The sequence below is a fragment of the Erinaceus europaeus genome, chromosome 6 (genome assembly GCF_950295315.1).
Source record: "Erinaceus europaeus chromosome 6, mEriEur2.1, whole genome shotgun sequence".
Taxonomy (NCBI): Eukaryota; Metazoa; Chordata; class Mammalia; order Eulipotyphla; family Erinaceidae; genus Erinaceus; species Erinaceus europaeus.
In genome coordinates, this window is record NC_080167.1 from 25,396,966 (window position 1) to 25,421,639 (window position 24,674).

At 39.8% G+C, this 24,674-nt stretch overlaps 1 protein-coding gene across 3 annotated transcripts in view; it reads right to left on the reverse strand.

The window, feature by feature from the left end:
- RYR2 (ryanodine receptor 2) overlaps positions 1-24,674 on the reverse strand; it is an 820,963-nt gene that overhangs the window by 315,816 nt on the left and 480,473 nt on the right. For all 3 annotated transcript variants that reach the window (XM_060191940.1, XM_060191939.1, XM_060191938.1), the window contains one exon: positions 12,178-12,273. In XM_060191940.1, the coding sequence (XP_060047923.1) occupies positions 12,178-12,273 (96 nt within the window). The remainder of the gene's footprint in view (positions 1-12,177; positions 12,274-24,674) is intronic.

The window sequence follows — 24,674 nt, forward strand, 5'->3', positions numbered from 1 at the left end:
TTCTATTTTTATTTGACAGAATAGAAAGAGATTTAAGAAATTAAGAGAGGAGGAGAATCTAAAGAGTGAGAGAGAAAGGCAAACACCGGCAGACCTGCTTCATTGCTTGTGAAGTGCCCTGCCCCCTTGCAGGGTGCTCAAACCCGGTCCATGTACATGCTGATATGTGCACTTAACTGGGTGTGCCACTGCCAGGCCCCAAAACAGTACTTCTCAAATGAGCTCTTAATGAATAATGTAGTTGCTCTGAAACTTCTTTAACTCCTCTAGCAAACCAGGATATTGTGGAATACCACACTAAAGGGTCTATGTACAGTGAGAAATAAAATCAGTCAAAGCGGCAAATACTCCTACTCCACACTAGCTCTGGACAATGTACAGAAGTAGGTTGGAAACAAAAAAATTAGTAGCAATAGCCCAGGCAATTGGGGGTCAGTGGTCAGTGTTAAATGATGTCAGGAGACCATTCCAAGGACAGGAGAAAAACAAAAATAAATGAATGAATGAATGAATAAATAAATAAATAAATAAATGTTATCTGTCTTCCTATGGGCAACCATTCTTTCACAAATACACGTCTGTCTAAATCTTTAGGTGGCTGTTTGTTTGTCTGTTTGTTTGTTTAGAACCAGGGAAATTACCTCTATCAAATCATGTTCACCCCGATGTTGGACTTCTCAGTCATCTTTCCTGGCTCTGGCTATTTTCACAGAAGTAGAATAATCACTCCAGTAGCACTGGTGGCTCTCTTATTCAGGAAATGGCTGTTCACTTTTTTTTTTTTTTTTTTGCCTCCAGAGTTATCACTGGGGCTCATTGCCTGTACTATGAATACACTGCTACTGGAAGCCTTTTTTTTTTTTTTTAATTTTGTTTCCCTTGTTGTTGTTGTCTTTGGATAGGACAGAGTGAAGAGGAAGACAGAGAGGGGGATAGAAAGATAGACTCCTTCTAGAAGATCTGCTTCTCCAAATGGGAAGCAACTCCCCCCCCCTCCACTGCCCCTGGTTAAAAACCAGGGACTAGTGATCCTTATGTGGGTCCTGGTGCTTTGCACTATGTGCCCTTAACCCTGTGTGCTACCACCAGACCCACCTTTTTTTTCTTAACCCTGTACGCTACCACCTGGCCCCCTTTGCTCCACTTTTTAAACAGTCCAGGATGACACATGCTGAGTTACCTTAGGCTCTTTCCCAGTAGGGCTAATTAGAGAAACTAACGCTTGCTGAACAATACAAGTCCATGGTTCTACGTGAGCAGACACCTGTGAGCACAACTGCTTTACAAAGATCATAACTTACACCACCAGGGTAACTGTCAATCTGACAGACCAAAAATGTAAAAATAATACTGGCCAATAAGTATCGCAAGAATAAAATCCTTCTGGGGAGTCGAGCAGTAACGCAGCGGGTTAAGCGCACGTGGTGCAAAGCGCAAGGACCCATGTAAGGATGCTGGTTAGAGCCTCTTTCTTTCTTCCTTTCTTTCTTTCTTTCTTTCTTTCTTTCTTTCTTTCTTTCTTTCTTTCTTTCTTTCTTTCCTTCCTTCCTTCCTTCCTTCTTTCTTTCTCCCTTTCTCCCTTTTTCTCTTTCTCTCTCCCTTTCTCTCTCCCTTTCTCCTTTCCTTCCTTCCTTCCTTCCTTCCTTCCTTCCTTCCTTCCTTCCTTCCTTCCTTCCTTCCTTTCTTTTTCTTTTGCCTCCAGGGATATCGCTGGGGCTCGGTGCCAGGACTATGAATCCACTGCTCCTGGAAGCTATTTTTCCCATTTTGTTGCCCTAGTTGTTGCCCTTGTTGTGGTTGTTATTGTTGTTACAGCTGTTGTTGGTTGTTGGATAGGACAGAGAGAAATCAAGAGAGGAGGTGAAGACAGAGAGGAGGAGAGAAAGATCGAAACCTGCAGACCTGCTTCACCACTTGTGAAGCAACCCCCTGCAGGTGGGGAGCTGGGGACTCCAACCCGGATCCTTACACTGGTCCTTGCACTTTGCACCATGTACACTTAAGCCGCTGCACTACCTCTCAGCCCCCAACAAGTGTATTTTCTAACTACTAATGCCTAGCATATTGCCTCAAACATTTAGAGTGAATATATACATTAAATTCATTTTATTTCCCTGACTTATCAACTGGTCTATCATACTAAGCCTAGTTTAGATATCATGATGATAGAGAATCATTATTAGAACACAAAAAAACCCCGCAACATGTTATAGATGAAACCAGGTTTGCAGGTGGACACAATTATAGCGTGGAATAAAAGGATCACACAAATACATCAAGGCCCCAGAAGTGGAGCTGTGAGACGAGCTGAGTAACATGTGTGTTTTACAGCCCCAGAGAAAACAAGATGACGCACATTTAAGCATTCAGCAAACAATGATGCATGATTAAAATGTATTTACATATCTTATATATGTTATAATACATATGCTTATGTACCATTACTATCACTCACTTCAAAAACTAAGCAAGAGGGGAGTTAGGAAGATGGCGGCCTGAGAAGTCGCTGACAGCGAGTGCTCTGATCGCATCATCGGCAACGGTAGGATTTTCTGCCTTTAGCAGGCCAGTCAATAAGGGGGGGCACCAAAGAAGTGATTACAGTTTAATTTGGGTTAAGAATCAGAGTAAAGGTGACACGGACTAGCGGGGCTCCAGAATTCCCCAGCGGCGCCGAGCAAGGTGAGTGCGCCAGGCATTGTCCTCCGCCCGCCTGGGAAGGCTGCTCCTCCACAGGTTGCAGAGCGCGGCGGGCAGAGGACCCGGAGAGAGCACTTTAGCTCGGGGGCTTCCTCTTGGGAGAATCCAGGGTCCACAGCGACCCTGTGGGTGGATCCAAAGACTTCTTGAGTATAGCTCTCATTGGATCAAAGGACTTGGAGCTAGTTTTCATTTTTGAGAAATCCTCTTAAAAAGTCTGGAGGGGGGGGGTCTCCCGGAAGATGGCGGACGGAGAAGTGGCTAGCCTTTGAGCTCTGGACACATCTCGTGTAAACAATAGGATTTTCTGCCATTAGCAGGCCAGCCAATAAGGGGCCATAGCGGTCATACCAAGGAGGTGTCTATAACTGAATGTGGGTTAAGAATTAGAATAGGGGAAAAAAATTCTTTTTTCTTCCTTTTAATTTTCAAGCATACATCCTTCCCGCCGCCCCCCCCCCCCCCATAAGCAGTGCCTGGGACCAGCTACTAGAAGGATACCCCATACCACCAAACAGGGTTTTTTTTTTTTTTTTTTTTTTTTTAAATTCACTGATACACATTTGGGAAGTTCCTCGCACTGCTCTTTAATTACAACCCTTCTTCTTATCTTCTCCCTTTTCTCTCTCTTATCTCTCTCTATCTCTATTTTTTTTTTATCTTGTCATACACTTCTTTCTTCTTTGCCTTTCTGAATTTGTGAATTACTTTGGGGAAGAAATCTGACCCAGAGTGGACTCTCTATGTGTGTATCTCTGCTCTAGTTCCCTTTACACTCTTGTTACCCCTAGAATATACACTGGATAGTAGATTTGCATAACTGTCTATTCTTGCTATCCTCTCTTTCTTTTCTCTTTCTTCACTGGGATTTGGTTACTATTTTTCACGGACTGGAGAAATTGTTTGGCTAACTGGTAACGATTAAACTCCTTCAATACTTACTTCAGTTGCTACTGTAATTCCGGAGGTTGGTGAGTGCAATTGTCATAAAGGTATTTAGTACAGTGTTACTTGTGCTCAAAACACAACAACTGAGGAACAACAGAGCATTAAAAAAAAAAAAAAGAGAGAAACACATAAATAAAAAAAATGGGTAGATTAAAAACAAATAAAACTGCTACCCCAATGAATGAAGACAAGAGCCCAGAAGAAACCACAAATCAGTCAGAAGTAACCATAGATAAGAAAAGTATGCAAGCAATAATAAACTTATTAATCACAGAAATGAAAACAACATTGGAGGAAAGGAATGGCAGTATTAGGGAAACAACAGTTGAGACCCCCAAGGAAAATACTGATTATCTTGAGACAATTAGAGAACTGAAAGCTGAAATAGCTGTAATGAAGAAAGAAGCTGAGGCAAGGGAAAGCAGACTTAACAGAAGCAGAAAACAGAATTAGTCAGACAGAGGATGAGTTAGAGAAAACTAAGAAAGAGGTGAAAGAGCTTAAAAAGAGATTGAGAGACACTGAAAACAACAACAGAGACATATGGGATGATCTCAAAAGAAGTAACATTCGTATAATTGGCCTGCCAGAGGAAGAAAGAGAGGAAGGGGAAGCAAACATTCTAGAGGAAATAATACAAGAAAATTTCCCAGACCTGAATAACAGAAAGGATATCAAGGTGGCCCAGAGAGTACCAAACAGAATCAACCCAGACCTGAAAACACCAAGACACATCATAGTCACAATGAGAAGAAGTAAGGATAAAGAAAGGATCCTAAAGGCTGCAAGAGAGAAACAAAAAGTCACGTACAGGGGAAAACCCATAAGACTTTCTGCAGATTTCTCAACTCAAACTCTAAAAGCCAGAAGGGAGTGGCAAGATATCTATCGAGCCCTGAATGAAAAAGGATTTCAACCAAGGATAATATATCCTGCTAGACTTTCATTCAAGCTAGATGGAGGGATCAAAACCTTCTTAGACAAACAACAGTTAAAGGAGGCAACTATCACCAAGCCGGCCCTGAAAGAGGTACTAAAAGACCTCTTATAAACAAGAACATCACTATAATACTTGCAATATGTCAGAGTAAACAAATTGTTTTTTAGAACAATGGCACTACAATACATTAAATCCATAATATCAATAAATGTCAATGGCTTAAACTCACCCATCAAAAGGCACAGGGTAGGGGGATGGATCAGAAAACATAACCCAACCATTTGCTGCTTGCAAGAATCCCATCTGTCACAACAAGATAAACACAGACTTAAAGTGAAAGGATGGAAAACTATCATACAGGCTAACGGTCCACAAAAAAGGGCAGGAACAGCCATTCTCATCTCAGACACGATAGATTTTAAATTAAATAAAGTAATAAAAGATAGGCAAGGACATTACATAATGATTAGAGGATCAATCAACCAAGAAGACTTAACAATTATTAACATCTATGCACCCAACGAGGGACCATCTAAATACATTAAGCATCTACTGAAAGAATTTCAAAAATACATCAATAGTAATACAATAATAGTGGAAGACTTCAATACCCCACTCTCACACTTAGACAGATCAACAAAGCAGAGAACCAATAAAGATACAAGAGAATTGAATGAAGAGATTGACAGACTAGACCTCTTGGACATTTTCAGACTCCTCCACCCCAAAAAACTGGAATACACCTTCTTTTCAAATCCACATAACACATACTCAAGGATAGACCACATGTTAGGCCACAAAGACAGCATCAATAAATTCAAGAGCATTGAAATCATCCCAAGTATCTTCTCAGACCACAGTGGAGTAAAACTAACTTTTAACAACAAACGGAAAATTATTAAAAGACATAGAATTTGGAAACTAAACAACATGCTCCTTAAGAACCACTGGGTCAGAGACTCACTCAAACAGGAAATTCAAATGTTCCTGGAAACTAATGAAAATGAAGACACAACCTATCAAAATATTTGGGACACAGCGAAAGCAGTACTGAGGGGGAAACTTATAGCCATACAATCACATATTAAACACCAAGAAGAAGCCCAAATGAACGACCTTACTACACACCTCAAGGACTTAGAGGAAGAGGAACAAAGGAACCCTAAAGCAACCAGAAGGACAGAAATCACTAAAGTTAGAGCAGAAATAAACAACATCGGAAATAAAAGAACCATACAAAAGATCAATGAAGCCAAATGTTGGTTCTTTGAAAGATTAAACAAAATTGACAAACCCCTAGCCAGACTCACCAAACAAAAAAGAGAGAAGACTCAAATTAGTAGAATTGTAAACGATGCAGGAGATATCACAACTGACACCACAGAAATCCAGAGAATTCTGCGAAACTTCTATAAAGAACTATATGCCACCAAGCTAGAGAATCTGGAAGAAATGGAACAATTCCTAGAAACCTATGCACTTCCAAAACTGAACCAAGAAGAACTACAAAATCTAAATGCACCAATCACAGACAAAGAAATTGAAACCGTTATTAAGAATCTCCCCAACAACAAAAGTCCGGGACCAGATGGCTTCACAAACGAATTCTACAAAACTTTCAGGAAACAGTTAATACCCATATTTGTTAAGCTATTCCATAAGATTGAAGAAACAGGAATAGTCCCTTCCACCTTTTATGAAGCCAACATCACCCTGATACCAAAAGCTGATAGGGACAGAACAAAAAAGGAAAACTACAGACCAATATCTCTGATGAACATAGATGCCAAAATATTAAACAAGATCTTGGCCAACCGGATACAGCAACACATCAAAAAGATTGTTCATCATGACCAAGTGGGATTCATTCCAGGAATGCAAGGCTGGTTCAACATCCGTAAATCAATCAATGTCATTCATCACATCAATAAAAGCAAAGCCAAAAACCACATGATTATCTCACTAGATGCAGAGAAAGCCTTTGACAAAATCCAACACCCATTCATGCTCAAAACTCTACAAAAAATGGGAATAGATGGAAAATTCCTCAAGATAGTGGAGTCTATATATAGCAAACCTACAGCCAACATCATACTCAATGGACAGAAGCTGAAAGCATTCCCCCTCAGATCGGGGACTAGACAGGGCTGTCCACTGTCTCCGTTACTCTTCAACCTAGTATTGGAAGTTCTTGCCATAGCAATCAGGCAAGAGAAAGAAATCAAAGGGATACAGATTGGAAGGGAAGAAGTCAAGCTCTCACTATTTGCAGATGATATGATAGTATACATAGAAAGACCTAAAGAATCCAGTAGAAAATTACTGGAAGTTGTTAGGCAATATAGCAAGGTATCAGGCTACATAATCAATGTACAAAAATCAGTGGCATTTCTTTATGCAAACACTAAATCTGAAGAAGAAGACATCCAGAAATCACTCCCATTTACTGTTTCAGCAAAATCAATCAAATACCTAGGAATAAAGTTGACCAAAGAAGTGAAAGACTTGTATACTGAAAACTATGAGTCGCTACTCAAGGAGATAGAAACTGATACCAAGAAATGGAAAGATATCCCATGCTCATGGATTGGAAGAATAAATATCATCAAAATGAATATTCTCCCCAGAGCCATATACAAATTTAATGCAATACCCATCAAAGTTCCACCAGGCTACTTTAAGAGAATAGAACAAACACTACAATCATTTATCTGGAACCTGAAAACACCTAGAATTGCCAAAAACATCTTAAGGAAAAGAAACAGAAATGGAGGCATCACACTCCCAGACCTTAAACTATATTACAAAGCCATCATCATCAAAACAGCATGGTACTGGAACAAAAATAGGCACACAGACCAGTGGAACAGAATTGAAAGCCCAGAAGTAAATCCCAACACCTATGGGCATCTAATCTTTGATAAGGGGGCCCAAAGTATTAAATGGAAAAAGGAGGCTCTCTTCAATAAATGGTGCTGGGAAAACTGGGTTGAAACATGCAGAAGAATGAAATTGAACCACTTTATCTCACCAGAAACAAAAATCAACTCCAAATGGATCAAAGACCTAGATGTCAGACCAGAAACAATCAAATACTTAGAGGAAAACATTGGTAAAACACTTTTCCACCTACACCTCAAGGACATCTTTGATGAATCAAACCCAATTGCAAGGAAGACCAAAGCAGAAACAAACCAATGGGACTACATCAAATTGAAAAGCTTCTGCACATCCAAAGAAACTATTAAACAAACAGAGAGACCCCTCACAGAATGGGAGAAGATCTTCACATGCCAGACATCAGACAAGAAACTAATCACCAAAATATATAAAGAGCTCAGCAAACTTAGCCGCAAAAAAGCAAATGACCCCATCCAAAAATGGGCAGAGGAAATGAACAAAACATTCACCACAGAGGAGATCCAAAAGGCTAACAAACATATGAAAAACTGCTCTAGGTCACTGATTGTCAGAGAAATGCAAATTAAGACAACACTAAGATACCACCTCACGCCTGTAAGAATGGCATACATCAAAAAGGACAGCAGCAACAAATGCTGGAGAGGATGTGGCGACAGAGGAACCCTTTTACATTGCTGGTGGGAAATGTAAATTGGTACAGCCTCTGTGGAGAGCAGTCTGGAAAACTCTCAGAAGGCTAGACATGGACCTTCCATATGACCCAATAATTCCTCTCCTGGGGTTATACCCCAGGACTCCATAACACCCAACCAAAAAGAGGTGTGTACTCCTATGTTCATAGCAGCACAATTCATAATAGCTAAAACCTGGAAGAAACCCAGGTGCCCAACATCAGATGAGTGGCTGAGAAAGCTGTGGTATATATACACAATGGAATACTATGCAGCTATCAAGAACAATGAACCCACCTTCTCTGACCCATCTTGGACAGAGCTAGAAGGAATTATGTTAAGTGAACTAAGTCAGAAAGATAAAGATGAGTATGGGATGATCCCACTCATCAACAGAAGCTGACTTAGAAGATCTGAAAGGGAAACTAAAAGCAGGACCTGATCAAATTGTAAGTAGGGCACCAAAGTAAAAACCCAGTGGTGAGGGGTAGACATGTAGCTTCCTGGGCCAGTGGGGGGTGGGAGTGGGCGGGAGGGATGGGTCACAGTCCTTTGGTGGTGGGAATGGTGTTTATGTACACTCCTAGCAAAATGTAGACATATAAATCAGTAGTTAATTAATATGAGAGGGGGAAATCAATTGTATGTCTCAAAGTTTCTCAAAACACAAACTGAATCTTTTTAATATATAGGCTATGTATTTGATATACGGACTCTCTCAAAAGCCTAGACCAAGTAGATTAGAAGCTTCCAATAGCACAGCTATATACAAGATACTGGGTACTGTACAGCAAACCATAACAAAGGGACTTTTCAAAGTTAACCCAATTAACAAATAATGTGATGATAATATTAACTACTGATTGTCTTTTTGAACCCTAAGACAGCAGGAACCTCACATCTTCACTATAGAGCCCCTACTTCCCCCAGTCCTGGAACCCTTGGATAGGGCCCACTTTCCCGTATACATCTCCCAATCCAAACCAAATAATATTGCATCCGCCGATCACAACCTAACCAAAGCAACGATTGCCATCTCAACATGCTTCACCTCAGACTGTATCCAGAGACTTCACGTGTGGAATGACAACCCTTCAGCTTCATTACTCGGGTGAGACCTTTCCTTTAATAGTACACTCTAATTTCATCTCAGGTAGTTCACTTTCTAACAAAGTCCCATAACCTAGATATACACCAGTTTCTGTGAGAGAGAGCTTATGTGCACACGTATCCATAAACTACTGCAAAATATATACCTGAAAGCAGGATTACACTAGAGTTTGCAGTGAGTACCTCCCTAACACTTCCTCTCCACTATTCCAAGCTTGGGATCCATGATTGCTCAACAAATTGTTTGGCTTCATATGTTAACTCTCTTTTCAATCACCAGGTTCCAGATGCCACCAGGATGCTGGCTAGGCTTCCCTGGATTGAAGACCCCACCAATGTGTCCTGGAGCTCAGCTTCCCCAGAGACACACCCTACTAGGGAAAGAGAGAGGCAGACTGGGGGTATGGACCGACCAGTCAACGCCCATGTTCAGTGGGGAAGCAACTACAGAAGCCAGACCTTCTACCTTCTGCAACCCTCAACGACCCTGGGTCCATGCTCCCAGAGGGATAGAGAATGGGAAAGCTACCATGGGAGGGAGTGGGTTATGGGGATCGGGTGGTGGGAATTGTGTGGAGTTGTACCCCTCCTACCTTATGCTTTTGTTCACTAATCCTTTCTTAAATAAAAAATTTAAAATAAAAAAAAATAAATAAAAATAAAAAAAAGAAAATTATAAACAGACATATCAAGAAATATTAGTGGCATATAAAATCTTACAGGGTATATAATTAATGAATTTCAGGTTTATGCTAAATATATAATCAAGGAATAAATCTTAATGTTAACTCAAAAAAAAAAAAAACTAAGCAAGAATCCACTTCTTAGAGAGGAAAAACATTTCATTATCAGTATAAACGTAACCACAATTGAGAAAGTTTAGTGAACATTATTTTAGATACTTAAAATTTAGCTAGCTAAAATATAGTTAACTATTTCAAGTCTAATGTAAGGAAGGGCATTTTCATCTTGGTTGTAATAATTAATCCTAGCACTTGAAATCAGTCATTTAAACATTATAAGTCTTAACTGTCTTTCCTCTAAAGTGAGAATGCTAGGATAAACATCCTTTAAGGGGTTTTCCTACTCTTGACTTTGATTACACATTATCTGAACACAGGGCTTCTATTTTAAGTAGAAATGCCTGTGATTTTCTCAGGGGAAAAAAATTAGTATAGGCACAGACCCTTTGGAATATAACTACAATAGACCTACTAGCTATCTACAAAATGGAGTAACCCCCCAAATCTTCATTTGCACTATTGCAGCCTTTAGGTTCATGATTGGTCAACAATTTGTTTGGCTTTGAACGTTAACTCTCTTTTCAGCCACGAGATTCCAGATGCTAGCATGATGCCAACCAGACTTCCCTGGACAGACAACCCCACCAATGTGTCCTTGAGCTCTGCTTCCCCAGAGCCCTTCCCCACTAGGGAAAGAGAGAGGCAGGCTGGGAGTGTGGATCGACCTGTCAACGCCCATGTTCAGTGGGGAAGCAATTACAGAAGCCAGACCTTCCACCTTATGCATCCCACAATGACCTTGGGTCCATACTCCCAGAGGGTTAAAGAACAGGAAAGCTATCAGGGGAGGGGATGGGATACAGAGTTCTGGTGGTGGGAATTGTGTGGAGTTGTACCCCTCTTATCCTATGGTTTTGTCAATGTTTCCTTTTATAAATAAAGAAAAAAACTAGGAAAAGAAAAAAAATGACTGTGATCAATAATATTTTTAATTTTTAAATTTATTTTGGAGAGAGAAGAAAAAGAGGGACACTAGCAGCACTGCTTGACTATTCATGAAGCTCCCCCCTGTGGGGGGAAGTTGCGGCCAGTGGCTTGAACCCTGTAGTAAAGTATACATATATCTCTAGCTTGCTAACAAGTCTAGATTTTTCAGCACAAGTGTTAATCCATTCTTCCCCTCAGTCTCTGCAGTCAGGCTATTACCATACTTGATCACTTTCTTTTAGGAGTTACTCAATTTTCTCTTCCTACAATATATTCAGAAGTGACTGACAGTTATTTCATTCATAGAGTGAAAAACTTCACTTTTTAATTCTCATGTCTTTCTTATTTCAACAGTATTGGTCTCTGTTTTATGACTATTCTTAAACAATTTTATCAAACTCTCAAAAGTCTTTGTGATTCAAATCTCTCTTCTCTATAATTTTACTTTTTTTTTTAATTGCCTGGGCTTCACCACTCCAGGTCGTTTTTGATATATAGAGAGAGAGACAGGAAAGAGCAGCACAGACATAGATAGTACCCAAACTTCCCCCAAAGTAATGGAAACCAGGCTCACATCTGGATCACGTACAGGACAAACCTCAATCTCTCAACTTTCACTCTGTGGTTTAAAGTCATCTTCTTTGACTACAACCATTTGTTCTTCTATTTATTCATGTTATTCTGACAAATCTGTCCACAAACAGGTCTTTGTCATGCAAAAATGACAGTATTTTATTACTATCTTGGTGGGGGGGGAGGGAGTTCTTTATGTGAATTCAAACAGCCATTCACAAACTCATATTAAAGTAATATTAAGCAATTGTTTTGGTGCCAGATAACATGGCAGACCCAGAGAATACAAAGGTACATTAAATCATGCCTTGACTTTCTAAGAATTCATGACTCAACTGAGAGGACAAATAGATATTATAAAGGGGAGGAGAGTCACAAACGGTCTAAAAGGACAACTAATGCAATACTATGAAAACTAAGAGAGGAGTAGTAGATTCACTTTGGGGTGTGGCTAAAACAATCTATGAAGCTAGAATTTAGGCATTGCACTGAACTAGGAATCTGTCTTTGTCTTATCAGACACAGAAAAAAAGGAAATACAATACCACAGCAAGTGACAGCGAGAGATAAGTGGAAAACATACCCGAAGAAGCTTCCAGTCTTTCCAATCGACTAATCAACCAGTCAAGGGAGCCAGAAAACTGAGCACAGTTTTTACGATTTCCTCTAATCAGAGCGGCTGCAAAAGAAAAAGATAATACAATGAAGTGCCTTCCCAGCTCAAATTACTAAGCTAATCGTAGTAGAAAACTTGGGGTCTAGAGCAAAACGCCTTCCTTTTTTGCTGGGGCTCAGTGCCTGCACCACGAACCCACTGCTCCTGGAGGCCTTTTTCCACCCCCTTCTGTTGCCCTTGTTGTGGTTATTATTGTTGTTGTTGATGTCGTTCGTTCGTTGTTGGATAGGACAGAGAGAAATCGAGAGAGGAGGGGAAGGCAGAGAGGGGGAGAGAAAGACAGACACCTATAGACCTGCTTCACTGCCTGTGAAGTAACTCCCCTGCAGGTGGGGAGCTGGGGGCTGGAACTGGGATCTTTATGCCAGTCCTTGTGCTTTGCGCCAAGCAAGCTTAACCCGCTGCGCTACCACCCAACCCACACACACCTTCCTTTTATAGTTAAAGCATACAGATACATGCATATACAAAAATGGAAATATTTAAATACGGAATTGATATTTATTAATGGAGAGTGAAAAACACTGTGCAATAGTAAGACTATTTCAAGAAAGTAACATTTCACATTGGGAGACAATACTGAAGAATAATGGAGTTTGGGATTGGAAAACAGTTTTGTCACTTGGGTTCTAATGCTCACTGCTTTTAATTAGCTATGAGACTGAATTACTTAATTACCCTAGAGCTCAGTTTTCTCACCAATATAATGAAGAAGTTAAGAGCACATGAGTTTTTCTGAAACTGTAGCACAAAACACTAGGAGATATAACTATTCACTTCATCAGGTACACAGAGAGCTCTAACTAAATGTTACATGGGAGAAAGAATGGAAGGCAGATGGCTATGAAAATCTTTTCTTCCCCCACTATCTCTTTTTCCCCATTTAGAGATTCAAAATGCATACTAAAGACACCTAGAATACCTAGAATAAAATTACTTAATCTAGGATTTTAACCTAGTTATTTTCTATACTTCTCTAAGCCACAAATATAACTTATACTGAATTTCTGTATAACCTTTTATAGATCTTTTGACACAGCTTATAAACTTAATTTTATTTTTTTTAATTTCAGAATTATTCAACTTTTAAAAGCAAACCTTACAAATATGAAAACTTTCTTCTTGCACACAAAGGATGGTTCAGAAACAACATAATTTTACAAAGATTAGTGGTATTTTACATAAAACATGTATGTAAAGATTCTCTAATGGCAAAGAGCAAGCAAACTTCAAGACTTCCTTCACATTTTCCTTTTTCATGATACAAAAATGTTGTTACCTGATTTAACTTGACACAGTGACAGATGAAGACAGAAAGACACCCATCTTACAACTAAGAGAAGCTATTCTATACACAGAGTTACCATGATGTCTGTATAAAGATGAAAAGATAAAGTATTCCATGAGGTAGGCCCCCATCTAACCATGGAATAAGCAGTCAGCAACTGAGTCACACATGCACACACATGTAAGTGCCAAGAAGAAGTGTTGAGAAACAGATATAATAGAGAAGGAGTCGAAATACTGATAGGAACTTTTGATTTTTTTTCTGCTTCTATTCTTTTTTTAAAAAAATTATTATTTTATTTTATTTTTATTTATAAAAAGGAAACACTGACAAAACCATAGGTTAAGAGGGGTACAACTCCACACAAATCCCACCACCAGAACTCTGTATCCCATCCCATCCCTTGATGGTTTTCCTATTCTTTATACCTCTGGGAGTATGGACCCAAGGTCATTGTGGGAGTATGGACCCAAGGTCATGCAGAAGGTGGAAGGTCTGGCTTCTGTAATTGCTTCCCCACTGAACATGGGCGTTGACAGGTCGATCCATACTCCCAGCCTGTCTCTTTCTTTTCCTAGTGGCGAAGGGCTCTGGGAAATCAGGACTCCAGGACACATTGTTGGGAAGTCTGATTGGCATCATGGTAGCATCTAGAACCTGGTGGCTGAAAGGAGAGTTAGCATATAAAGCCAAACAAACTGTTGACTAATCATGGACCTAAAGGCTGGAATAGCGCAAATGAAGAGTTGGGGAGGTCTCCGTTTTATAGATAGCTAGTAGACCTATTTTAGTTATATTCCAAAGGGCCTGTGACTATATTAGTTGTTGTTGTTTTTCTCCACCTTGGGACGTTCTTACTCATGACCACAGAATGTGAGCTCAGATCTACAGGGATGCAGAGGTCACATAGTTTCCTGAATATGGGCCCCACATATCAGATCAAATTGATGGGGTTTAGAGTCAACAATATTTATACACCTTTCCCATATTTGGGAGCTACTGTGTTCCCTAATTCAGCTTTCTGGTCCTTTTTCCAGCCATGACATCATCTCTCCAGACAATAACTTGGATCCACCTGCATATCAGGTTTCTGGCTCGGGGGGGGGGGGGGAGAACTTTTGATTTTTATCTGGAAGAGTATCTGTTCCAGGGAGTAGTATGGAAATAGATGAGCTTTGAGGGTTTTGTTTCTGTTGATTTTAATTATCATTATTTTACATTTAAAGACTCCTGATCCTCCTCCTTGATATCATTTTATGTGAGATTAATAGTTTACAGTTGTTGACACAGGATACAGTTTCTAACCGCCCCATGATAAGTATCTGCAGAATACTCTCAGCATGATGAAGGAAAAGGACTTCAGATATTTTAGAATTTTAAAGTTTTATTTGTTTTGAATTCAACTCTTTAAATATAACTTCTCAAATTACAGGCATTAAAATATTTCTAGAGGTGAAACACCATGGATGATTCAAGAGTTAATTATACAAGAAAAATCCCAGACACATCTCTGACAATGCAATGAAGCTAAAAATTAACAAGAAAGAACAAACAAAAATAAAGCCCAAGAAAAAAAAATTCTCATAAATAAATCTTAGCTAATGCACAAGCTAATGTCACTATTACAGGATATCTAGAAAATTCCCCCCAAATGATTACTACCTTGACACAACTAAGGGTAGATTATCAAAACTATATTTAGAGATAAGATAGCAACACTTTCACTGCTAAGCAACAGGGTGGAAAACAACTTGCAAGCATTCCTCTCCAAGATACAGAAAAAAATATATAAATAAAATGAGAAAAGGAAGCAGATGCTTTCAAAAAAAGTTGAAATTAATGTATAATAGTGGATAGAACTTATGTAATAAATTAAAATGGTATGATTTTATCAAAATTAAACATTTTTTAAAAATATGAGCTAATTAGCAATTATTTTCATTAAGAACAAAAAAGAAAAATGACACAATAAGGAATTATGAACATAGCTACTTTATACACATTTTCATAGAAAATTTTCAACATCACATGAAAAATAATGACCTATAAATGTATATCTTTTCACTGAAACTGATCCAAAGGAGAAAAGTATAAAAGGAAAAATATAGTTAGGGTAATAGTTAATGAATAATATGGAAAAATATGGAAAACTCAAACAACCTTCATATTCAAGAAATAATTCATTTATATGTAAAATATTTCAAATTTAGGAAAATAAAAACTTCCCTACTTGTTTTACAAAGATATGTCGTTTTGATAAAAAATTTTGAGTATGAATGTAAGAAAACTACTTATGCTAAGGAACCAAATACACCCACTCAAAAAGAGTTGTGTATACCTATATTCACAGCAGCACAATTTTTAATAGCCATAACCCAGAAACAACTTAGGTGTCTAACAACAGATGAGTGGCTGAGAAAGTTGTGGTATATATACACAATGGAATACCACTCAGCCATTAAAAATAGTGAATTCACCTTTTTCACTTCATCTTGGATGGAGCTTGAAGGAATCCTGTTAAGTGGGATAAATCAGAAAGAGAAGGATGAAAATGGGATGATATCAGTCATAGACTGAAGTTGAAAAACAAGATCAGAAAGGAGCCCTACCCCACTAGGGAAAGAAACAGACTGGAGGTATAAGTTGACCTGTCAATGCCCATGTCCAGCAAAGAAGCAATTATAGAAGCTAAAACTCCAACTTTCTGCACCCCATAAGGAATTATGGACCATTCCTACCCCCACCCCTGGGAGTGGGGAGAAATTTTAGGGAGAGATGACCAGAAGGCTCTGAATTCTAATTCCATCAGGGCCCAGAGAGAGAGAGAAGCAAAAAAAGGAAGGATATTCAGAAGCAGTAATAGGTATAAGTGTGACTTAGAAAGGAAGAGAATACAGGACCATAAAAAATGGGCAAATATGTATCAATATAAATAGATAGTTATAGAAATAATAGTCAATCTATATCTGTGACCTCAAGAGAACTAATGTAGTTTCCAGTGAAGGAAATGGGGACACAGAACTCTGGTGGTGGGAGCAGTGGTGGGCTTATATCCCTGTTTACTTGTCATTGTGTAAATCAATATTAAATCACTAATAAAATAAAACATATTTTTAATTGAGAAAAAATATATTGTGTCAGTTGGTAAGTACTTAGAGCACACATTTTATGAAGTGTACAGGGTTTTGTGTAGGAGACTGATATGAAATTGTACCACTGTGCCAATAAATGTACTGTAAACCATTAGCCTCTCAATGAAAAAAAGACTCAAATACAAAAATAAAAAAGGATAGTTAAGAGCAGCACAAGTTAAATAAAATAAAAACATTTTCAGCTAAGCTGTGATGAAAGAAGTGTTTGCTTACTGAATCAATTTGTTAATGTCACATAGCTAGTTAAGTCCCTAAACTTTTATAAAAATGGAAATGTAAAAATATTGACCACTAGAGCAAAGTATTATTGAAAAAAAGCCAAATAACCTCTAGTATTCAATTTCATTAGTAACACATCCCCAGGTTTTCAAGCGTTAGGGTCTTCAGTTTTTAAAAACATGAAGTAGTTCATGAGGGCATCAGTCTTTTAAAAGACCAGATATTCTGAAATTTAAAAATTGATTTACCGATTGTCATTTTAGCAGGCAAAGGCCCTGCAGTTCATTCTGATATATCAAAACAGGGCTAGGAAGAAGTCGAGAATATTTGCTTATGTGGTTGAAAGGCAGTAACCTTCACAGAGATTTGAATTGGCCTTTTAGGGGTGATCGTAAGTAGTATATATACATGTTGACTTCTAATGGACTACATCTGAACATATATTTTTAAAAGACATTTTTTGTTATCTTCATTTACTAATTGGATAAAGACAGAGAGGGAGAGACACTTGTTGCCTTGCTTCACCACCTGCGAACCTCCCCCCCCGCCCCCCGTAGATGGGGTCTGGAGGCTTAAACCTGGGCCCTTGCCCATTGTAACATGTATGCTCAACCAGGTACGTCACCATCCAGCCCCTTATAGCTTTTATAATTCCATGCTGACTTAATTAAAAATAATCTAAAATATTGAAATGAAAATAATCAGAGAATCACAAATGAACTGAAACTTAAAGGTCTTTCAAGACAAATTTCTCTTTTAAAATGTATTCAACATCTTGATAAGTAGTAAAGCAGGGGTGCAGATATCTCTCTTTCTGTCTCCCTCTTTATCTTCTTTCAATTTCTCTCTATCTCTTATCAAATAAAAGAAAGATAAAAGGGGTTGGGTGGTGGCATACTCAGTAGAGCACACATCCTACAACAAGCAAAGGCCTGGGTTCAAACACCCATGCCTCACTTGTAAGAAGGGGATGCTTCACAAGTTGTGAAGCAGTGCTGTAATTGTCTTTCTTTCCTTCTCATTCTCCATGGTAACAACAAAAAAAACCCAATAATTTAAAAATAAAATGTATTCAACAAATATTGACAACCTGCTTTGTAGCAAGTACAGCTTTGTAGATACTTGAAGAAATCAGACAGTGGGGGCTGGGTGGTGGTGCACTTGTTATAGTGTGCAAGGACCCAGACTCAAGCCCCTGGTCCCTACTTGCAGGGGTAAAGCTTTCCCTCTCTAGCACCCCTTTCCCTCTCAATTTCTAGCTGTCTCTATCCAATAACTTAATAATGATAATAATAAAAAAATTAAAAGAAGCATATTTCTTATAAACGAAATTAGTGTTCCTTCTTGGAATTTTACATTCATAGTCTAGAACCAGCAAAGTGCATAAACTGTAGACAACACAAATGAGCAGCTGACAGAACCAGACACCAGAAAGAGCTGTAATTTTTCAGATTTAACAAGCAGATATCTATTAAGACTTTAAAACAATAAGCAAAAATAAATAAGTAGAATGTTGAAGAAAGTAGGAGTGTAGTGCGTTGGGAAGTTCTTGGAGAGCTTGAAGAGTTGTTCTGGCAGTTATGGAACCTTGTGAATTCTGGTTTGATGATCTTGCCCAGGAAATCCACAAAATGAGAGAAAGGCTAACTTGCTCTAGTGGATTAAGCTCCATGGTTGCATTGGGCCAAGAACAATGCATGAGGGTTCCCTGTGGATATTTTGGAGAGATGGCCTCTTTTGAAATTACCTTGGTTTCATCAGTGGGGTCATCTGAGAAGTAGAAAGACTTAGGGAAAAGAACTTAGAGGTGAACTTCCAGCTACCCCTGGCTCAAAGAAGGAGTTGCCGATGGCAGCCCAGAAGAGAGTTGTAGCCAAGACTTAACCCTACTTCCTGCTTGAACCCCCTAGAAAACCGAAGAAGGATGATGTTTTTTTTTTTTAATTTTTTATTTAAGAAAGGATTAGTGAACAAAAACATAAGGTAGGAGGGGTACAACTCCACACAATTCCCACCACCCAATCCCCATAACCCACCCCCTCCCATGGTAGCTTTCCCATTCTCTAGCCCTCTGGGAGCATGGACCCAGGGTTGTTGAGGGTTGCAGAAGGTGGAAGGTCTGGCTTCTGTAATTGCTTCCCCGCTGAACATGGGCGTTGACTGGTCGGTCCATACTCCCAGTCTGCCTCTCTCTTTCCCTAGTAAGGTGTGTCTCTGGGGAAGCTGAGCTCCAGGACACATTGGTGGGGTCTTCAATCCAGGGAAGCCTAGCCAGCATAGGATGATGTTTTTTTATGGTGCATAAGAAGAAAGTGGTTAACTCACAAAAACAGGTCAGAAGGAATTACCATTATTAGTGATTATTATTGTTATTTCACAGAGATGTGATCACTATCAAGTTGAAAAAAAATGTCTTGCTTAGAAAATGTTTGCTTAGGATTGCCTGTGAGGAAACATTCATCAACACAAATGACAGAATCTGATGTGAGCAAGTTTAAACTCCATGCCTGGGGGTCTGGTAGTAGCACAATGGATTAAGCACACATGGTGTGAAGCTCAAGGACCGGAGTAAGGATCCTGGTTCGAGCTCCAGGCTCCCCATCTGCAGGGGAGTTGCTTCACAAGTGGTGAAGCAGGTCTGCAGGTGTCTATCTTTCTCTTCTCCTCTCCATCTTCCCCTACTCTCTCCATTTCTCTCTGTCCTATCCAATAACAATGGCATCAATAACAACAACAATAACAACCATAATAACCTTAAACAACAAGGGCTACAAAAGGGAAAGAAACAGCCTCCAGGAGCAGTTGAAAAGGGGGTGGGGTGGGGAATAAAGTCCATGCCCTTCTTTTCTACCTCTTCACTGCCTTCCCCCAGTATTTTATGGCCTCTAGGGAGATTTACCTACCTAAGACACTGGGGAAAAAAGTGTATCTGCTGTGTAAAAATTCCTGAACTGCTCTACCCTTTTTTATGACCCCATCCATCCATAAATGGGCAGAGGATATGAACAGAACATTCACTCCAGAGGAGATCCGAAAGGCTAACAAGCATATGAAAAACTGCTCCAGGTCGCTGATTGTCAGAGAAATGCAAATAAAGACAACATTGAGATACCACCTCACTCCTGTAAGAATGGCATACATCAAAAAGGACAGCAGCAACAAATGCTGGAGAGGCTGTGGGGACAGAGGAACCCTTTTGCACTGCTGGTGGGAATGTAAACTGGTCCAGCCTCTGTGGAGAGCAGTCTGGAAAACTCTCACAAGCCTAGAAATGGACCTTCCTTATGACCCAGTAATTCCTCTCTTGGGGATATACCCCAAGGACTCCATAACACCCAACCAAAAAGATGTGTGTACTCCTATGTTCATAGCAGCACAATTCATAATAGCTAAAACCTGGAAGCAACCCAGGTGCCCAACAACAGATGAGTGGCTGAGCATCAACAGAAGTTGAGAAAGAAGATCAGAAAGGGAAACTAAAAGCAGGATCTGACTAAATTGAAAGTAGGGCACCAAAGTAAAAACCCTGTGGTGAGGGGGAGTGGACATGCGGCTTCCTGGGCCGGCAGGGGGGTGGGGTGAGTGGGGGGGGGGTGGGATGGGACACAATCTTTTGGTGATGGGAATGGTGTTTATGTACACACCTATTAAATTGCAGTCATATAAATCACTATTTAATTAATATGAGAGGGGGAAAATTGATTGTATGTCTAAAAAAGGGACTTTCAATTATCAAATATGTGATGATAACAATAACTATCCATTGTCTTCTTGAACTCTAAGACAGCAGGAACCTCACATTTCCACTATAAAGTCTAAACTTTCCCAAGTCCTGGGACCCTAGGGTAGGGCTCACTTTCCCGTATGCTTCTCCCAATTCTTATCAAATAATATTGCATCCGCTGATCGCAACCTAATCAATGCAACGAGTGCCACCCCAGCATGCTTCACTTCAGACTGTGTGCAGAAACTTCAGGTGTGGAATGACAACCCTTCAGCTTCATCACTCGGCTGAGACCTTTCCTTTCATAGTATTCTCTAATTCCATCCCAGATGGTTCACTTCCTAACGAAGTCCCAAAACCTAGATATAGACTGGGTTCCAGGAGATAGAGCATATGTTCACAGGTATCCATAAACTAGGGCAAATATATACCTGAAAGCAGTAGTACACTAGAGTTTGCAGTGAGTACCCCCCCAACACTTCATCTCCACTATTCCAACCTTTGGGTCCACGATTCTTCAACAATTTGTTTGGCTTTGTATGTTAACTCTCTTTTCAGCCACCAGGTTCCAGATGCCATCAGGATGCTGGCCAGGCTTCCCTGGACTGAAGACCCCACCAATGCATCCTGGAGCTCTGCTTCCCCAGAGACTCACTCTACTAGGGAAAGAGAGAGGCAGACTGGGAGTACGGATCGACCAGTCAATGTCCATGTTCAGCGGGGAAGCTACTACAGAAGCCAGACCTTCCACCTTCTGCAACCCACAAGGATCCTGGGTCCATACTCCCATAGGGATAGAGAATTAGAAAGCTATTGGGGAGGGGGTGGGATATGGAGATTGGGTGGCGGGAATTGTGTGGAGTTGTACCCCCCCATCCTATGATTTTGTTAATGTCTCCTTTCTTAAATAAAGAATCCAGAAGATAACTCCTGCCACCTTAAAAGTAAAGCATTCTATCCTATTTATGTCATACTTTGAATCTTCATAAATGAGTATACATAGGGAGATCTGCCAAAGGACTGTATCTCTCTGGCATCTTTAGAAAATCACTCTGGCTTGCAAACCTCCTGTGGATTAATTGTGTGGATGTCAGAAAAGATATATGAAAGCATATCACAGCAATGCTTGGCAAACTACATATATCAGAGTTTAGAAGATCCTTAAGTGTTCCAGATGGTAGACTCATGAATCTACCTTTGTTGTTCTTGAGCTACAACATATATTAAATATATACCATGTCAAATTTGAAAATTGTTATAGATGATCCTTTCCACTATCTCCCTTTTCTTGTCATGCTAAATAAATCTACTGAGGAAAAAAATAACAAAAGGAAATTTATTTCAACTTAGTCCCAAGAGAGACTCATAGGACTTATCAATTTGGAAGAAGGGAAAAGAGGTTTCAAAAATGTGAAACTAATATTTGAACCAAACTTCTTGATAGCTGGATTAAAAAAAAAAAAGACACTGATACTGCGGCACCCTGTGCCTTGACCCCCAGTGGAGCTTGACAAGGTCAACTGCCATGGCTATGAGGATGACAGACTTCAAGGAAGCTGCATCCCCGGGAATGGGCTAGGACGCCGCAAAAGGAATTTATGTTAGAATGTTTTGACTAGAAGATGGCACCCATCTTAAAATACTATCTGCTAAGCCTGTTACTCAGAAATGCATCACCCCATGAAGTACGACATTCCTGTAAAACCGCAAGGCCATTACTTTCTGTATTCAGATATTGTTTATGTAAGGCTGAAGGATATATACACTCTCACTTGCTAAATAAAACTTGAGTTCAGATTCACCCTCCAACAGAATGCCGTGTATTCTGTTCTCCCCTGCGTGGACTCCTGACCCACCCTGGTGGTCACCTTCAGAGTTCCCTGATCCTTCCTGCTGCTCCTCTGCCTGAGCGGTCTGTCGTAGATACAAATACCTACAGTTATCTTTATGAAAAACAAAATTATCCAGCTACCCTGAAATACTTAAGTATACCTGGAAATCTAACTTCAATAAAGGCGACTTCGGATGGATAATCAATAAGTCACCATATTCTTCACTATTTTTCTGATCCTGAAATCAATAATCAATAAAGTCAAAATTTCAAAAGTAGTCAATGGAGTGACTGAATGACAAAAATCTTTCAAAACTGTACTCGACTAAAAAAATCACCATGAAAACTACTACTTAGAGGTAGAGAGTCAATTTATATGCACATGCACATATATAGCCCATTTTTTTCACTCAGGTGGAGTTAATAAATTAGCCTTTTTCATCATCATCAATTATCTAGAATTACACACAGTATCTACTGCGTGCAATTATAGAAGTAATACAAGTATACAGATTAAAGATAAGTACATAACAATACAGATAAAATGAAAACTGAAAGATCTTCCCAAATTGCACCTAATATTTTGCCCGGACATCATTTTAGAAATGTCCAGGACTGGGCTGGAAGGATAACACAATGGTTATGCAAAAGTTTTCATGCCTGAGGCTCTGATGTTCAATCCCAGTAGCATCATAAGCCACAGTTGAGCGGTGTTCTGGCCTTGATATCTCTTTCTCCCTCTCCCTCTCCCTCTCCCTCTCCCTCTCCCTCTCCCTCTCCCTCTCCCTCTCCCTCTCCCTCTCCCTCTCCCTCTCCCTCTCCCTCTCCTTCTCCCTCCCCTTCCCCCTCCCCCTCTCCTTCTCCCTCCCCCTCTATCATTTTCTCAGTATCTCTAGTTCGTTAAAGGTAAAATAAAATATTGAAGAAGGAAATGTTAAGTGTATATACAAGAAAGTCGTTCTTTACATATTTCTATGTTATGCAATTGAACTTTTGGTCTACACACAGTAAGCACCTTGAGCAGTTTTTTCCACTTAATGCTATACCTTCAATTGCATTACAAAGAACAGAAATCTAGTCTATTTGTTTCACAAAATTTCCCAAATGACATAGTTACCTCAATTTTCAATAATATCACTATACTACATAGAATATAGTTTTATGAAATCAGTTTCCTGTTGAAAAAAATTGTTTTCAATTTCATGTTCATTTATAAACAATTTTCCGGCAGGCACCATTTCTACAGTGAACAAATATATTCCTGGAATATATTCATGAAGTAGCATTTCTAAAAGGGAAAGAATCTATTTTTTTTAATGTTCTCATGAGATGTACTTATTGGGTAGGGGCAGATAACATAATGGTTATGCAGAGTCTATCAGGCCTGAGGCTCTGAATTCTCAGATACAATCCCACACACCACCATAAGACAGAGCTGATCATTACTCTGGTGATGCTATTTAATATTTACATCAATGATCTCCCAGAAACTTCTTCAAGGAAGTTCATCTACGCCGATGACATCTGCTGTGCAACTCAGGCATCCAAGTTCGACATCCTCGAGGAAACACTCATGAAAGACATGTCTCTGATGTCTGATTACTGTAAAAAATGGCGACTAATCCCTAGCACTGCAAAAACGGTATCATCTGTTTTCCATCTACACCATGCCTCGGCCTCGCGTGAGCTTAATATGCAGCTTGGCAGTACGAGAATCCGGCATGAAGCCCAGCCAGTCTATCTTGGCGTTACTCTCGATCATCGAACATCTCATAAAAACTGCAGCAAAGGTGGGCGCGAGGAATACCATCATTGCAAGACTGGCCAGCTCCTCATGGGGAGCGAGCGCTTCCACACTACGATCATCATCTCTGGCATTATGCTATTCCACTGCAGAATACTGTGCCCCAGTATGGTTCCGTAGCCCCCACGTCCACTTGGTCGATTCCAAATTATATTCCTCCATGAGGATCATTTCTGGAACCATCCGTCCCACCCCGGTTCCATGGCTGCCAGTTCTCAGCAACATCGCCCCGCCAGATATTCGTCGGGATGCGGCATCATCTAAGTTCATTTCCCACGTCTACCTGCCAATATACGCGGATATCTTCGCCCACCCTGTCCAACGCTTGACGTCTTGTCACCCAATCTGGTCCCCTACGCCTACACTGAACTTCTCTGTTCCAGTCT